The 18,923-nt window shown below is 41.5% G+C and overlaps 1 protein-coding gene across 4 annotated transcripts in view; it reads right to left on the reverse strand.

Moving 5' to 3' along the window:
* Positions 1-14,240: 14,240 nt before the first annotated feature.
* The window catches only part of runx1t1 (RUNX1 partner transcriptional co-repressor 1), a 56,563-nt gene continuing 51,880 nt past the window's right edge, over positions 14,241-18,923 (reverse strand). For all 4 annotated transcript variants that reach the window (XM_044052555.1, XM_044052554.1, XM_044052553.1 and 1 more), the window contains exon 11: positions 14,241-18,592. In XM_044052555.1, the coding sequence (XP_043908490.1) occupies positions 18,230-18,592 (363 nt within the window). In that variant the 3' untranslated portion in view covers positions 14,241-18,229. The remainder of the gene's footprint in view (positions 18,593-18,923) is intronic.

Consider the following 18,923-nt stretch of genomic DNA (forward strand, 5'->3'; position numbering starts at 1 on the left):
CCTTGGAACGCACACACTCAAACATGCGTGTGCATACACCTACACACAGACGCACGCACACTCACACGTAGCGTTTCCTATCACATCCGTTACAGATGGGCTCTCCTCCTCCTCAGTCCTAAATGAATATAAATGTGTCTGTTTGACATCATTCATCTGCCGGAGAGGAACGCATTTACCGCTTCCAGCCGAAAGAGGCAGTGTTACCCTCTCCTCTGCTGCGATGTGGCGAAAGGGAAACTGGAAAGTGGAATGGGAGCAAGGATTAAAATAAGAGGACTCGCAGGGATAAGGATGATTCAAGGGCATCTAATAAGACTGGTGCAAATCCTTAAATGAGAGGAAATACACTTTTTCTCACACTCACAGACGTGCGGAGAAACAAATAACATTCTCTCCCCTATTTAAACACATTTGATTCCACGGCTACAGTTGTGTACTAATCAAATCTCCTCTGATCTCCCCACAATAAAGCATTTGAAAGCCCTTTAGCTCCACTTCCTCGCGCCGCGCATGCCAGCAGCAGTCTGATATCATCAGTAACTGTCCGCGGGAAGATGACATCCAGACAAGTGAGATGTGGACGGACTGAAAGAGCTGAGAGGAAGAAGCGAAATCTGTGATGGGAACAAATTGAAACAAAATGGCGGGTGATATACCGCTGGGAGATGCTTAGGGAGATGTCATTTGGGCCAGTGGCAAGAATTTACAGAAGAGGGCATATCATCATCATGTGGTGTCATTGACGGTAATAGATTTAAGAAGTGCATTTCACTTGAAACTGAAAAAAAAAAAAAAGGAAAGTATTACACCTGCTGACAGCTGTTTACATTCAGATGCTAAGACATGTCCAGGCCACAAAAAGACTATCATCTGAAAGCCATTACAGTTCACCAGCTCTGACCTGTGTCCTGACTCACCATGTTTTCCTAATGTACTGCTTGCAAAGCCCTGAGGGAGGCGACAGTGGTTTCAAAGTGAGCCGGCTCCTGCTGCAATCTGTGCTCCATATGTCATTAAGCCCATTAGGGAAACTCTAGGTTAGCATTACTGCCACAGTAACAGACTTTGCCATGGGAGCAGCCATGGGTCCACATAAAAAGCAGAGTCTCACATTGTCTCTTGTCCTCTCTCTTCCTGTCTTTGTCTGGCTGCTTGTATTAATAAGCCATTGTCTATTTCTCACCACTATGCTTTCTGAACTGCATCCTCAATTTCCCTGCCTTGAGTCATTTCTCTTTCACTCAGCCCGTTCTCCTCTTCTTGCCATTTCATCTTCACTGGCCTCAAACTTGGCCACTGGGGGCAGTAGAGGAGTAGATGTTGCCTTTTAAGAAAGCATTTATGCAGTAGTGTCTGTCAGCATGGAGTAATGAGAGAACACCACTCAAAGATGATGTATGATACAATAGCAGGGGAAGAGCTGATGATGTGTAAAAAAAAAAAATGAATTGTTGCTAAATTTAAATAAAATAAATGTATTTGTCTGATTCTTCAGTCACGGAACGGACCTCGTCTTTGTTTCATCAAAAACAACCAATCGTATTTTTTACTCCAGGAAAGCAGGAAACCGGCATGGCATGTTCTCCTAGAGGTCAGGTGGAGGTCAGTGTGGCGTGTCATGCCTCCACTCACCATCTCACCCTTCCTTTCCTTCCCCATTCCTCTGACAAAGAGATCCAGTTTGGTTGCCAAGGAAACAAGCTTTTTCCACAGCGATGTTGGAACACGTGGGAAGGGCAGGGCGGCTTTGTTTCGCCTGTGATGAAGGATTCTCCCCATGCATGTTTAATCGCCAGACTTATAGTCCCAAACCCAAGAGCTGAGCCCATCTACCACAGCCTGATTATGTTCAATGGTGCTTCTGACACCATCATTCTGCCAGTTTTATCACGCTGTGCAGCTCCCACCGCGGGCACCTTAGCTATTGTTGCGCTGCGCTCCTGATGAGTACAGCTGAGACCACAGATAGTCAGACCAAACAAGGACGGTACACACGTGTCTCTTCTGCTGTAATTGAAATACGCCTGATCAAATAAACACACTCACTTCACCTACGTGCACTCTGAAACACACACATAAGACAGTGCACACAATCCTTTTTGTCCTTTTTTTTTTTTGTATCTCGGCACCCACCCACCACTGTTTGGCTTAGAACAGCAGGGGGAAAAAATGGCCGATCACCATGGTAACGGTGTGTGCCGTTCTGCTACAGCTGTGATGTATGTGGTGACACTTTTGACCCTCCTGTGAACTCTGTAATGCAGGAGCTGCATGCAGAATCCAGATTGACTCCAGCTTTCCTGCCTTGTCCCTGCGAAGTGCACCATACACTGTTGTCCATTGGTCGTGTTGGATTTACATATCCAGCGCACTATGACAACAGATACTGATCCAATCACAGAGGATGAGGACTGCATGCCTATGTCATGTAAGGTAAATAAAGAGTTACTCGACACCATTTTGCTGTGGCAACAAGAATATCTAGTATTACATAGAGGTGAGGTTTCGTCATGATGATTTATAAAAAATCTGTTGCATCTGATCAATGAGCAGTGCCTTGAATGAATTTAAACATTTCATTTCAGCAGAAAAAAAGGCATCAAATGTTGACGTCAAATACAAATGAGTGTCTGCCAAGCTGTCTGTCTTCACATGTATTGACAGGGTAAAGGCTGTCAGTTTGGGAAGTGTGATAAGATTCAAGGTTTGTTTGGCCCTCATGTGTTTGCGTGTGACTCACCTGTCATTTGTGTATGTCCTTTATTGTCACACAACACAACACAACAGTCCAGGACCTCTGTTGGCATGCCATTTCCACTGACATTTACAAAATTATGCACACTGTCTCAGACATAGTGTAGAAAGGGTCAAACGCACGCAGACGGTGTGCACACGTGCAAGTGAACACAAAGTGCCGCCGTTGTTTCTGGTGATGCACAAAGACACGTCCGTGAGCACATGCATTGTTGTGTGATGAGACAAACAGATACTGAAAAGTCACACCACCCTTTGCCACCACACAGACTATACACAAACACAACACATGTCACTGCCATTGCAAAAACACAACACACAAAATCAAGATGCCATACAGAACAATATTCATGCACTCAGTCTCCCCCTCTCTCTCTCTCTCTCATTCGGCACTAGCCCCTCTTCTTTCTGCGTTTCCACCACTAGGAGTGCTGCAGCTTTGCACAAAACCAGCGCTCGTAAATCTGCCTCAGCTGCTCCTGCTGCTGCTGCTGCTGCTGCCGCCTCACACTGAGCCGCTGTGGACCAGACGAAGGGGAGCTGACACACAGTAAATGCACACAAGCAGATACCTTCTTTATCACACGCATTTTTTATTAAAAAACAATCAGTTCCATATGGTACCAGACCCACAGTGAGCATATGTAATATATGTGACGTGCAGATAATGCAGACAAGTGAGTGTGCTCACTCCTGAAATATGTCCTGCTCAGGAAGAAAACAATATGATAAAATAAAAAATAAAATAAAATAAAATGTAGCTTTCTCTGTTGCAACACAGACAAACAGCATTTTTTTTAACTGTCACATAATGTTTCTTGTGTAAACGCCGCCTCATTTGTTGCCAAGAAAATGTTTCCTTCACTCTGGCAAGTGAAGAAGGAGGAATTTTCCACCTTTTACACCAAAAAAAAAAAAATGAAGCAAAACAAAAGCTAAAAAGGACATTCCAGCTCCTCGGTCCTGTTTGTCCATCTCACAGTCTGTGGGGGGGTCATGACCTCGTAAGATACACTGAGACCTGTCATTCTGAGAAGCCAACCTGCAGGTTGAGAAAGAGAGAGAGAGAGAGAGAGAGAGAGAGAGGTCAATGCAGCACAACATGAAGTAAAACTCAGTTACAGTTTAAAATAAAAATAAATGCATGTTCTGAATATGTAGTCCTGTAGTTCAGCAGATAGTAGAAGAATTATTCATGCATTAATCTCTTCATTAACAGCAGTGAACAAAAGGATCATGAAGTGACCTAAAGAGAGACGTGTTGTGCTTACAGTGGCCTGTAGACTTTTGGAGTCGGGGTCAGATTTGCCACAAAAATCTAAAGGATGTGACGTCATGCAGTGATTAGAGAGCAGTAAGTGACTTGCAGTTTATGTGGTAATGGTGTTTGCAAATATCAATAAATGAGCAGCACCCAGTAAAATACAGACTCCCACTAAGTAACCCCACTAAAACTGAAAAAACAAACAAACAAAAAAAAACTTGTCCGGCCAAACAGGAAGTGGATGGATAGATGAACAGAGAAACAGAAAGACCTATAACTTGATAAATAGATAAAATAACTATTCAAATAAAATAAAGCATAAAGCTGAATAAAAGCTATATGTGAGTATGAATAACAAATATTTATATTAAAATACACCCTTTAGAGCAGGAGAAAATTCAAATGTGTCCGCTTAGTTCAGTAAAAAGTCAAACCTTTGAGTGATGGTGAATGAATCTATTAATGCAGAAATAGAGATTTGCATTCATTGTGCGAGTTTAGTAAAAATAATACATCTTTTGTGTTCACTGGATACTCCCTTGTGGCCGTCCTTAGTGTGAGTGTGAGTATATAGCAAAGAGGCTGCAGTTACAGCCACACATGTCACTACAGAAAACTGTTGTAACACCTTAACTCTTAATCATGGATCTGAGGACAAAGGATCTTTTGCTGTTGCCTGTTTCACAGATATTGTTTTTTAATCAGTGTTAACACCGCTAGTTGGAACAAACTGGAACAATCCTTGAAGCAATATTTGCTTTGCTATATTTATGTATATTTATATGTGTGGTCGTCATGCTTGGGGACAGTCCTGTCACACGGCCACCCCTCCCCTCCACTACCCGTCTGTGGTCCTGCCACTGATGTTGAGCGGGTGACCTTTTATCTCAGCTAATCCACACCAAAAAGCCCTAATTACTGCTGCCGCTCCACCAACCTCCCCTAGCCCAATAATCAATACAGCCAATTGGCCGGCGGATCACCCCATCAGCCACCAGCACTTTGCATGTAACTCAGTGTCTACGTGTGTGATACAATCATATAGTAATGGCTTTATTCATAATAAAATGGGATCAGAGCAAAAGGGGATACAACCAGAGAGAGAATAAGTAGGATTTGTAGTGACTGCAAAAGCAACAGACAGACATACGGAGCATGACTGCAAAGTAGCCACACACACACACACACACTCGTGCACACACACACACACACACACACGCATTCCTCCCTCAAGCCTGAATGTTTTGACACCAGTTGACCTTATTGAGCTGCTGTTGTGTAAAGAGTCCCTGATTAGAATATCTTCCCTTTAACCTTTAGCAGAGTGACGCGTCTCTTGAAATCAAAGAAATAAGCCATCGGTTTATGCAGAGAGGTAAATGTATTCTGTCGCTATTTCATTAAGCTGTGGCATTTCAGCAAACCTCCTGATTACATTACGATACCTTTCTCTTTCTCTCACTCTTTCAGTTTTGCAGGTGTGCGCCTCTTGAGATGTACTCTATGATGATCTGACAGTGTAGAATGTACGCTGCCCAGAGCACTCGCGCTTTTATCACCACTCTTTCTCACCTGCGTGTGTTTATGTGATACATCTGTGCATGTGGAACACCCGAGGACATCTCAAGAGCAACAAAGGGACAGGCGAAATGTTATCAGAAAGGGAAAAAGGAAGTTTAGATGCAGCTGTAAGGGCTGAGACATACAGTAGCGATATGACAAGAAGTGGGCAATCTCTCTCTCTCTCTTTCTCTCTTTTTTTCTTCCCTCTCTCTCTCCTTCTGTCACTCTCGCTGACAGTCTTTGATTGTATTAGACAAGTTAATGAAAAGCAACACAGAAGAGACGACTGGCAGCCCTTCATGCAGCCTGCACCTGCCATAGGCCCATGTCTGTGAGTGCATATCTGCAAGTGTCTGTGTCTGGCTGTCTCATGTCCTCAGGCGTGCCAGCCAGTCAACACCATGATGAGACAGTAAGAGAGTGATGAGAAGCTCATCCATGCCTGCGGGGTGGGGTCCTGTTCTGCAGACATGAAATGGTTATGAATATCAACTACACCAGACACTAGCTGCAGTACATGAAAGCTTTGAGGGGGGGCGAGTGATACTTAAATGCGACACCGTCATAAAAAGCCCATTAAAACAAAGTGACAATACTTAATACATTTTACAGAGTCTTTACATTAGAGGAATGATTAAATCCAGTGTGTCATAATGGTGCATGTCACTCCATCAGGAAAGGGTATACTTAAAATAGTTTGTTTATTTCATGGAGCTTCAGATACATTCTTGCACTTCTGTATTGTTTCATAACTGCCTCCTCCAGCCTTTACCCTTAACCTTTCACTTTTTACTCTTTCTCACAAAATGTACCCATTACTTCTTCTCTCAGGGGAGTCTGTTTGTTTGTTTGTTCTTGGTGTTTTAGGGCATTTTGCGTCCTTCTGTGATCTAATATAACTTCCTTCTTCTTCTCTCATCTTCTTCTTCGACGTTACTTGGCAAATCAAATGAAATTGGGCTGCTTCGGTTGGATCTCTTTAATGTGGAGTCACAATGAGCACGAAGAGTGTGTGATTGTTCACGACATGAGTCACAGGGCCGTATGGCAAAGTGGAAGTGATTCCACCTCACAATTTATGGTCCAGTGTCAGGAGGGAGTGCTTATTGTCGGAAGGTCGGAGTGATGTTTCGGGTGTGCACTACTGTATATTCATGGTATCACACACCTGCAATACACTTCCCCTTAGACTTCATTCATTGAAAAAACAGTATTACTCAATTTACTCAAGGGTTTGATGATGACTTCTGAAATTGTCATAGTGTGGGAAAATATCTTTCAGAAAAAAAACACTAAGCAGGCACAACTATCCTGTCCAATTTTATTTTATTTTTATCCTTCATCAAAAAGTGATGGCATGCCATGTTTCCATCGGCTCCATCTCAATAACCAACATCTACGCTGTGTTCGTCCATCACCATAGGTTGCTGAGATGACACCTTCACTGTGATAGGTGGTCAACTGTGGTTAATCTGTCAGCTGTGGCCAGTGACCAGGTCAGGGTGAGTCAATAACACATGAGTGAATCCACTGTTATGACACTCTGTAGCCTCTTTTAAAAGCACAGTGAGGTTTTTACAGTGTGTCTGCTGTTGTATAGTCATACAATCTGCTATAACCAGAGAGTAGTCATCAATGATGAAATGGGAAACTCCTTCCTTTTCAACTTCTTGGCTTGAAATTAATACTTTACTTGTTAAAGATGCAATAAATACAATGTTTACCGTCTCACAGCAGTAATGTAAAGTTAATAGAATCAATAGCAATCTCTGAACATTTGTTCTGTAGATACTAATTTCTGTCTTTCAGTTCATTGTGCTATATCTAACATAACATAAATTCTAAATAATTGGATATTGCAGGTCAATGTAGAGGCTTCTAGGGTTTAAAGTGGAACTATGCAGGGTTTTTACTCTAATTTAACAGCTTGAGAATCATTGTGATGGTGTGGAAAACCAGCATTGCAAGATCGAGGCTCCCGACCCGGAGTCCCAAGAATCAGGAGGTCTCACGAAATCTTGGGTCTCACAAGAAACACAAATTTATTTACGGCACTGCACACACACACACACACACACACACACACACAATAGCCAGGTACCAGTTCTAAGATTAAGGCAGCAGAGCCGAGGGGCCACACACGAGTAAACATCTGACTGGCTTTTCTAAAATGACGAGAAGCATGCAAAATGCAAGGCTCCATGGCTTGTGTTCGCTGGCTCCGTGCATAGTGCACATATGTAGCACAACAGTGAGGATAAAGCAGTAGACAGTGGATGGATGGATATTTAGTGTGGTGTCATAAAAATATGTAGTCCAAAACTGTAGGGGGAGCTCCGTCTCGACTAGACTTGCAAAGTTCTGCTTTAACAGCACAACTTAAACATTACACAAGTGTAAACTAGTGTCTCACAAACAAAAAAAGAATAGATGGATGGATGGAGCACAGACAGACAGACAGACAGACAGACGTTACTGAAAAAGCTTTTAAGTTGTAGGGAAGTATGGTAGGCCACTCCAGGAACCTGAAAAAACAAAGAACCTCAGACCTTGATATTACAGATAGTCTTTCATGTCCAGGGTCATGTTCTTTTGCCTGAAGTAGACGTCTTTGTCTAGTGGTGGTGTCCACATGTGAGAAATCCTTACAGTGAAGTCAGTGAATAACGCGTTTTCACGACTGTCATGCATGATAGCAACTGGAAAAACAAGCCTCAGTATGACGAAAACTGGAAACTTCCTTCTCGCTCAAATGCTTCAACTTTTCCTGCAGTTTGGCATGGCAGCATAGGCACACACTGTACATGTGTCCCTGCCAAAAACCTGCGTGCATATACTGTAGGTGTAGCTATGTGCACATGTGCACATATGATGGTAGACTGAAGACATGCAGCTCCACAGAGCGCTGCCCCAGTCAGCCTGGCCTGCTGAGTGAAACCCTGTGGTAATGTTTAGCTTAAAGGGTGAGAAAGAAGGTGATGGGGGGTGGAGGGGCCGACAGAGTTGGAGTTCTGTTAGCAGACAGCAAGTGAGGAGAGTGAAGAGGGTTTGCGGTTGAAGGGAAGGGAGGGATGGGTCATGGGGGAGTGATGGGGAGAGGGGGGGGAAGGAAGGATGAAAGGTCCAACCGGGACGGAGCAGGAGAGGTCCCGCTTGGTCTTGTCAGTCAGTCGTCTCTCTCTGACACCTGAACCTCCGCTGACCGGGTCGTGACTGCCTCTCTGGCATAGGAGATATCACTGGGGGGGCTGACCTTTGACCCCTCACCTCCTCATCACCACCACTGCTTTGGCCACGCCTTCTTGAGAAGCCCCTCATACACTTCTCAACCTTCAATTTCTTTTCAGCTCTTTCTCCTGCGCCCCTTTCACTAACAACGTGGTTTACCCAAAGAGCGACACGTCACTGATCACTGTGCGCGTTCTGGTCCTCGCTTAACTTTGATTCGTCTTTAAAATTAAAAACAGAATTCAAAAACATTTTTATAATTTATAATCCTTGACTAAATGTTTTATTGACACAATATGATTTCACACAAAGAAAACTTGAGACCATGTTCAGACAGGCGTAAACCACAGGCATTGATTTCATGCACGATAGGGAGCTCATGAATCCACAGGCAATTGTGATGATACATAATGGAGAATAAGCAAAGCAGAGTCTTAAAGTGGTATTTTGACATTGTGGGAAAGCAGCTTTTTTAGAAGTGTCTTGCTGTGAATTAGCTCAGATCATTACCACCATCATGTCTTTTCGGTAATAAAGAAAATAAGAAGTTATTTTGCTTGAACCTGCAGTGCGTAACGCTTGGTAATTTTTGTTATTGATGTCTTTCTGCCTCTGTTTGGTCTTTGTGATCAGAAACATAGTAACATTATTTGTATGCCGCTCTGTCAAGCAAAACTATCCTGAGTGAGGAAGCATCTATTGGTGCAGGGGCAGCAAGGGAACGAGAAGCATTTATCCTGTCAAACTGCTGAGCAACCTGTTCTTTGAGCAGCTGAATTCTCTTCTGAAACTTTTAATTGGTTCTTTTTTTTTTTGACGACATCTCACTTTACAGGCAAAATGTTGCTGTTGCCTCTGTCTGTCTTGACATGAAACAAATCACTTCCTGTGTGCAGCGCGGGGCTGTCGCCGTGTGACACAAACTCCTAGTTTTTTTGACAATAGTTTTCATTGTAACAGACATGGGATCTCACACTTCTAAACCAAAAAAAACTTTTATTTTTATTTTCATATGAATGTTATAGTGTTTGATACCACTATTGGCTAAATTAGGGAGTTAATAACCGTTACCTGCATGGTTAAAGCACCTGCATTAACGGTTGACTTATAATAACTTCAACTTCAGTATCACCTAAATTAATTACAATTAATTCAACTGAAAGTTATTAAGTTGTCTCCATATAACTTTTTATCTGAATTCCTTTGAGTGTTACCAACTGAATCAAGGCCAGGAAAAGATAACGTTTTCCTTTGAGCTTCAATATCCTTTCCATAAAGAATATAATGCCTCAATGAAAACACACCAGAATCATGTCTTTAACATTGTAAGATAAATAAATAAAATCAGACCATTGAAATAAACCATGTTTTGACACTGTGTGGTCTTATGCTTGCTCCCTTTGTTACACATCACCATCCCCTGAAATTGTTAATAAATGTTTATAATACACGTATAACAAACAATAAAATAAAATTCTGCATTCAAGCTTTGGTCTGTACAGAATGTACAACATTTCCCATGTTTTGCAGACAATAAAATAGTTTTTCTGGGAGACCGGGCTGGGAGATCTCTCACGTGGCTTTGTCAAAAGCATTGACTTTGTCCATAAATTGATATTTTGGTTGTTTCTTCAAAAACAAATGCACAGATACAGTGGAGTAATATTTCTAGCCTGGCAGACACACCAGTGATTCAGCAATTTAAAAACACAGAACAATTCTTCCTGGATTATAAACCGCTGTGTTCTGTTGTCAGATACAGTTTCAAACTAATGGATTAATTTGTTTTAGCCTCCAGGATAGAATTTCATTGTCTCACCAGTTTTTGAAGTGACATGTGATGTCTTTTGACATTTTTATAGACGTGAATAATATGTCTGCATATTTATACACAGACATGTTCACAGACGGCAACCTTTTTAAATGGTGAGCTTACTCACTTTGGACAACACACACACACATCCCCAGAGAGTTTGATCTAATCCCAGGTTTACATTGTTAGGACAGCAGGGATAATCCTGCTAACAGGGTGTTTATTCTGAAACTGTGACCACTGAATCCCCAACACACACAGTATTGACCCGGAGAGAAAAGTGGCAAGGGGGGTAAGACGGCAAAAGATAGAGGGTGAGTAAGACAGGACAGGCATTAGAAATGAATAAAGAAAAAAAAGAAAAAGTCAATAGGAAATAAAAGTAAATGTCAATAAAATGGGAAAAGAAGTGGAGAACAGGTGAGAACAGAGAGGGATGGAGGAGAGACGAAGGCAGGAGAAGGTCTGTGCTGTCAGGTATGCAGATGAAAGTGTGCATGGTGACACGGATAATCAGAGCAGGAGTGGACACAGTCAGTCCCTCAGGACGACACACACACACACACACACACACACACGATAGGAGAGCAAAGAGCATATAAGCTTGCATTAGAAACAGCAAACACGGATGCATAAACAGAACACATGTCAATACAATAAGCTAATAAGGGTTGGGACTTAGTCTGTCCATGGTCAAACCCTCATGAACCTATAACACAAAACCTGCACATCACATTTAATGGGAAATGTGTGTGTTAGTTGTTTTTTTTTTCATTAATTGTCTTTACTGCTAAGTGTTTAGTGATGTTCTAATTTTGTATCTGTGCAGTCTGGTGACTTGTACTGGCTTACCCCACCCCGAGCATGCTGGGATGGGATCCAGCATTAGAAGTAGATAGTGCTAAACATGGAATTTACATAGAAGACAAATAAATGAGTGCTCTGCCACCTTCACACCAAAGTCCCCGTGTGTCGCTGCTGTTTGACAACAACGCGTTTTGAGCCGCTGCTTCATTTGTTCTATATCAAAATATCCAGGAACTTGTATTACACACATCTGCAAATACAGAGTAGTTGTATGTGGCAGAATGGGCTCAGTTCCTGAGGGTGCTCGTTAATTAATGCAATCAGACCAGGGATTTAGCGAGTGTGCTGTACGGCCTGTACCAGAACAAAGACACATGCAGTATCACTCCAATCGTGAACACACACACACACAAGAAGCTCAAGGCATGAAATGCTATTAGCATAATAACAAACTAAAACAGGAGAAGTAACAGTGGAGGAAGTGCTCAAGTAACATTAATGGTCATTTGGAGTCAAATTTAAAGTTGTGCAAGCAGGTTAAAAGGAAAATAAAACTCACAAGTGAAATAGACACTTTTGGCTTTTCTCCATTATTTATTTAATGTATAATTAAACAAAGTGTAATGGCAAATAAATGACACCATCCTTGTTAATGTTGGTCATCTATAAGCCTTTCTTTCACTTTTCTATTCCCGTTCAACCCATGCTGGTGTTTTTATATACAATTCTGAGGAGAGGTATCAAGGTCTTGCCACTGCTACATCTTTACCACTGGGAGCAAACGATATAATAGACTAGGAAATAGTGTCACAAAAGGGCTTTGTTGCCATTTTAAATTCAAATTGGTTGGAAAAACATCTAACACTGTGTGTTGCTTGTGTTCTTCTGAAATAGAGTCAGGGCTGGGTTTCTTACAAACTTACAGGAGTGTTCTTGTTGTAGGTGGCACAAACGTGTGTATGAGATAAGATAAGATAAGATAAGATAATCCTTTATTAGTCCCACAATGGGGACATTTACAGTGTTACAACACCAAAGACATTAAAAGTATAAACGTGTATGTCTACATCTATTAATGTAGACAATAGAAAGATATAGACTATTAAGATTATAAAATAGAATATGATTTACAGTGTAAACATTAGATAAACAGTATGAGCTTAATATTTACAGTGTAACCCAGGATTGCACATGCGCTCTACTGCAATACTGAGGACTTGTCTGGTGCTGTGATGTAGTCCATCAGGGGGGTGGGAGAGAATGTCCATCATAGATCATCCTCCTCTTTCCCAACACCTCCACTGGGTCAAGGGGGCATCCCTTGACCCAGTGGACCCTTTTTTTTTTTTTTTTATCAGTCAGTCCAGCATCTTCCTGTCTGCTGTTGAGCTGTCACTGCTCCAGTGGACCCCTGCAAGAAAGAGGGCTGATGCCACTACACAGTCACAGAAGGTCTGAAGGAGTTTCTTTTGTACTGTAAAAGACCTGAGTCTCCTCTCCAAATAGAGTCAGCTCCGATTCTTCCTGTAGAGAGCAGCATGCTCAGTCCATGGTGCAATTTAATGACGTCAATTAAGAGTGCCAATAGCTGTTAACAGTTGCTGCTTTGCGCTATTTGCTTCTTGCCCTAAGTCGAGGAATGTTGTGGTTTCCTCATCAGTCCACACATTTCCCCTCATGTTCTCTGTGTCCACTACTTTTCCAGTGCAGCGGAAGCAGGAGGGACATTTCAGTCTTAACTCACTGAATCTGTTTCCATTGCACTCTTTCACAATAGCCTTTATTAATAGCCTACACTGACTTCAGCGCATATTTGAACACATTTTTGTATTTTCTGTGTTTTCATTTAGGTGCTTTAATGAAATGGCAACCACAATCATGACGTCACCCAAAAATCTGAACTTCCTTTCCAGCTGTCAGTCATACTGGTGGCAGTACGTTATCCTCTTTTACTAAACAGAAACACAAGTTACAAAATCCACATCATGTGCTATTGAGGAGGGTCTGAATCTAGTGATTGAAACTATTAAAATGTTTGTTGGATGAAAACATCAAGTGAGAAGAGGGCTCATTTTCCCTATAACACTTCATTCAAACAAAGTTATTTTTGCCCCTGGTAGATATCGTTACTTTTAGTTTCCTTCAGGGAGAAAACCTTTTCTGAACGATTTTGGACGACTTACTATACTATGACATTTTTGGGCAATTTTGGACGATGAAACTGTACTATTACTTTTTTGGGCAATTTTGGACAACATGCTATACTATGACTGTTTTTTACCGATTTTGGACAGCATACTATACAATGATTTTTTTGACCGATTTTGGACAACAACATACTATACGATGACATTTTTGTCACATTTTGGACGACATACTGTACTATGACATTTTTGGGAGATTTTGGACGACATAGTATACTATGACATTTTTGACTGATTTTGGACGACATACTATAGTATGACTATGAGTAAATAGTACAAAATGAGTCTCTGAAGTGCAGTACAATTCATTTGAATGAAAAATTAACTTTGAATGTATTTCAATATTTTTCAAAAATCAAAATGGACCAAATAATGTGTCCTGAACATTTTGAAGATTAAATGAAGTCTCCGCACTTAAGTAGAACTAGTGAAAAGCTGGTTATGTGTGTTTTTTTTAACTAGTTTTTAAATCACTTTATTTGGGAATGAATTCATAAAATATTGAATATTTTGAAAATTACAAAAGATTCCAATCAGAAGTTTGTGGAACTGGACAAATAACGAAATAATTGCTGCCGAAGAGCAACATGAAGAGTGTCAAATCTCAGGTATTAACATATTTATTACACCGTAAAGATAACAACAATACCAGAATTATACTGCAAATTTTCACAGACTGACAGACCATAGTTTACAGCCCAAAAAGAATAAAAAAAAGAAACTAAAAGAAAAAAAAAATCAACAAGAAACCACAGTTCTGACATAGTAGACTGGAAAGCTCTCTAGAGGACACTGACCCTAAGCGATGGAAAGACCGCTCAGTGTCAGCCTACCACTAACCTGTGGTTTACATGTCTCAATTAAGTATTGCACAACAACTTCAAATCATTTGAACTCTTTTTTTCCACAATAAATTTTCTTAAGAGAATGCAAAACAGAAACAAAAAAAAACAACCCTCCCACCCATTAACTTCAACTCACTCCCCAGATTAATGCTACGGCCATTTCACTGTTGGCCCCACATTATTATGTCCCCGATGTTTCCTGTTGAGTAAGAAATTTAAATAACATTTCCTCCCATTGTGAAAAACAGGCATGCCTAAATTCATAGCCTTAGTCTTTTTTGTTTGTTTTTTGTCCTTTTTTTTTTTTTTTTTAGCAGTTTTTCCTTTTTTTTTAATATCCCCCTTTTGAATTTACCTCAGCTGACAGGTCGACAAGCACTTTAGCATGTCTTTACAACAGAGAAGAGAAAAGGAGAAATGGAGGGGACACAGGGGAGAAAAAGAGTGAGAGCGAGAGAAACACTTCTGTAACTTTAGTTTGTGCCATTGTAATAGGATTCAACAACACCTTTCTTTAAAATTAGCACTTTAGAAACAAAAATCTGTTCAAACACTTTTGATGTAATCTAGAAATGCCACAGGCATAAAGGAACGTAACAAGTTTGTTTCCCCCCGTTTTTGTTTTTTTTCTCATTTCTATTCATTTATGTTTCATTTATTTATGAGGTCTGCATTGTTACCAAGTAGTGATATGGTTTTGCAGCTGTATGAGCTTCAACTTTGGGTTTATTTTCCTGTTTTTCTTGTGCCCATTTGGTTTCAACTAGACCAGTATCAGTGCATGACTGACGCTCTTTTCGTGCTGTAAGAGGTAGAGTGAGACTTGTTTGCCACCGAGGAATTTGTAGCAAAACACACATAGAGGAGGGAAGAAACTAAGAAAAAAAAGCTTCTCAAAGAATCACCGAGCAATAATATTTGTCTTCATTTTTTTTTTTTTTTAAACCCAGGTTTTGCCCTGATAATGATGAACACACATTATTTGTTGTGTACTTTCATATACACAAGTGTAAAAACAGCTTGGCTGTTCCTTCACAGCTTCTGAGGAATTGTGAGTCGGGTGTTAGACACCTTTTTGGATTGTTTAACAAAAAAAGAAAAAAAAGAAATGCAGGTGTGTAGTTCAGTTAGACAAGAAGGGAGAGTTGAGGAAGTACAGAGGGAGAAAATGGCCCAGAACCTTTTTGGGCTTCCACTTATTCCTTGAGGTCAGAATTTGCAACGCGCGTCTGTGTAGCACCAAGGTGTTTGGGGTGAAGAGCCTTTGTGTGCGTCAGGGTTAAGTGCTCTCTTACTGTGAATAAGAGGTTTGTGTGAGGATTTACAGCAAAGCTGTGAATGATTATCTATCCAAAAAAAAAAGAAGAAGACATAACTCTGATATAAATAAATATAAAACAGCTGTAAATGGTGTTGGGAGGGAAAGCTCCGCTTCACATTCACCTCTTTATAAATAAAGAAATTAACTGCTTAAAGCTGAAATGGACATTTAATCGGACGTCTGTGAAATGAGGAAATGCACACGAGATATAGAGGGAAAAAATGGTCACAGGAGTTACGAGTGTGCATGTGACATTAGTTATTATTGCTCCAGGTAAAATGTAACACCGCTGTGTTCGATTCACACCTTCCTCACTCCACAATGCAACATGAGTGCTTCCACTTTCCAGAATAATAAAGGATGATTTTCATGACGCTGGACGTGGATTTGTTCTGTGAATGAGCAAACGATGTCTGGCAGAAATAAATGACCAAATTGTTTTTATGCACAATCAAACCTCTACTGAAACTTTTTTAAAATCAGGATTTTGGTCCTTGGTGTCAGTCTTTGGCTGTTTTTTGTTGTTTTGTTTTTTAATCTACTGTGTGTGTGTTACCTGGTGCTTTGCAGTGTTAAAGCTGTCAATCGGAGTCTACACCTCTGTATTTGGAAAGTTCCTTTGTTAAGAGTACGTTTTTTGTGTTTTGTTTTTGCCTTTTTTTTTTTTTTGGTCACTTTTGAGTTTTTCTAAAAAATAACAAACACTTTAACAAACGCTCAGTAATGTGCATGCACTGTCTGTAAGTTTAAATATTAGGGGAAAAAAATAAAGAAACAAAACAAACTTTATGGCTGCTTTTCTTAGCAAGGTGAGAGTAACAATAATAATAATAATAAAATAAAAAGTGGGTTTAGTGATTTTACATCCGCCCCCCCAAAAAAGTAAAGTAAAACCGGATTATGCTACCACTACATACAAAATGGCAGAAGAAGTATGGCTCTATACCGACAACACAAGTATGCTGAAAAGAAGCATGCCGAAATAACCTCTGTGACAGTGCAAATACATTAATGTATGTCCCGTGTACAAAACATTTAGATAAGCATTCCGCGCAACATGCTAGTTCTCAGAAAAGATCAAGGTCGGACTCAAGTAGCAGCTCTGAGATATAGCTTCTGTCTTTTTCTTGAGGACAACGGGAAGTAAAACTTATTGTGACTACGAGGGATCTACCACTGACACACAGAATAGAAAAGCAGCTTGGGAGGGGGGAAGATAACACTTCTTCTTTTCTTTTTTTTATCTCTTTTTGCTCCAGCTAGAGAGAGAGAGAGAGAGAGAGTTATGAAGGACTGTGACTGGTTGAAGCACTATGCGTCGTCACAGCTGTCCAACACATACAATAAATAACCATTGATGACACCACAGGACAGAAGCCTTAAACACCATGACACCGATACAAAAAGAACATGAAGAGAGATGAAAATGTCTCTCAGGGTCGAGACAGTTGGGGGGGAGTGTGTCCCAGTGTGCTGCCTGCGAGGGGACAGTCTCAGCGGGGAGCGGACGATGACTTCACTTCCTGTTAGAGAGAGCGCCTGTGGCCCATGTGAATTGTAGTCAGTACACCCTCCACATGTGCAGTGGGCAAAGTTTTGTATCCTCTTACATCCTTCAGGGAGACGGACTTGTATTTCCCAGCCCACTGACCTGGATATTATTACAAGTGAGAGGGAAATAACATTGGTTGAACAGCTTGCTCTGCTTGCAATCTGCCGCACATCTGCCCATTTCACGGCAGTCTGTGGACCAGAGACTCACTTCATCCCTCTCCCTTCTCCAGGCAGCAATTTTGTTTATGTATCCATTCATCAGTGTTTCTGTCAGTTTTTAAATCGAATTTCAAAGAAAGCCGAACGACATTCCGCCAGCGAGTTGTATTCCCTTGGTATGTTGCTTGGTAAAATGCCTTGTTGAGGTTGACAGATCTCGTGTCCCGGGGACATAAAGTAAATAAGAGTTAATTCAAGGATGGAAGAAAACGAAACAAAAAACAAAAACAACAACAAAAAGAGAGGGAGGTCAGATATACTTGTTTAGAGTTCACGGCTATCTCTGCTCAGTCTCAGTCTCGTATATACAGGAGAAAATAAGACAAGCTACAATGACGGCAACGGCAACAACAACAACGGGCACAATGACAAACAGACGACGAGAATAGCAAGTGTAAAGAGAAAAGGATGTCAATATTTAAATTCATTCATTCAAAACAAAGAATATCTTTGTGTTTCTTTAAAGACGTGACAAGTCAATATGACCTGATTATGGACCTCCTCCTATGACTACGCTGCACGATAGACAGAAGCAGTGAGCCACGGTAGCTTAGCATCTTTGCAAGGCAGTGTAGACAGTCATGCTGTTTGTGGGGGTGAGAGCTGGCTGTTAGCCCTCCTGGGCCTTCGCCTCGCTCCTCGGTTTCGAGTCTCTTAACGTGGTGTGCCATCCAGGGCGGAGGAGGAGGACGGGGTGCTGGGAGTGGAGGAGCGAGGGGTCGCAGCAGGCGGGGTAGCAGCCGGACTCCCTGTCCCGCTGCTGGGCGTGCAGGCTGATGAGTTGATGGGAGCAGGGTTGTCTGACCCCGGGATGCCCCCCTGCTGCTGACTGGCCTGCTGCTGCTGCTGCTGCTGTTGCTGCTGCTGCTGCTGCTGCTGCTGCTGAGCCTGCAGGGTCTGTCCACAGACGTGGTGGTGCTTCTCCCAGTCCTTATGCTGGCAGAAGGAGCCACAGTAGCGCGCTGTGTTGCAGCCGCTGCATGTCTCGCTGGCCTTACGGCCACAGTTCCAGCAGCTCTGACAAACAGAGAGGGACAAGATTAACTAACACAAAAGTCATTCGGCAGCAGGATTCAGTGTGTTGTTATGTAGCTGATAAATATCATGAATAAAACAGCAATGTTTTATTTGAACAGTCCCGTGGTTTAATGTGTTGTTGCCGTAACGAGCTAATCCAAGCTAAATGAGCTAACGGTCTTCGGAGGGGTCGAGAAATGATCCAGGCTGCGTTGGATACGGAGAGCCCACTTGGAGACGGAGAAGCGCCCAACGTTAGCCTACTACTCTTTAGCCCAAACCAGTGTGTGCAGCGTGCCTGTTGTTTTGTTTCCGGTGTTGTAGTTTTTAA

Source organism: Solea senegalensis, linkage group LG20, assembly GCF_019176455.1.
Source record: "Solea senegalensis isolate Sse05_10M linkage group LG20, IFAPA_SoseM_1, whole genome shotgun sequence".
NCBI lineage: Eukaryota > Metazoa > Chordata > Actinopteri > Pleuronectiformes > Soleidae > Solea > Solea senegalensis.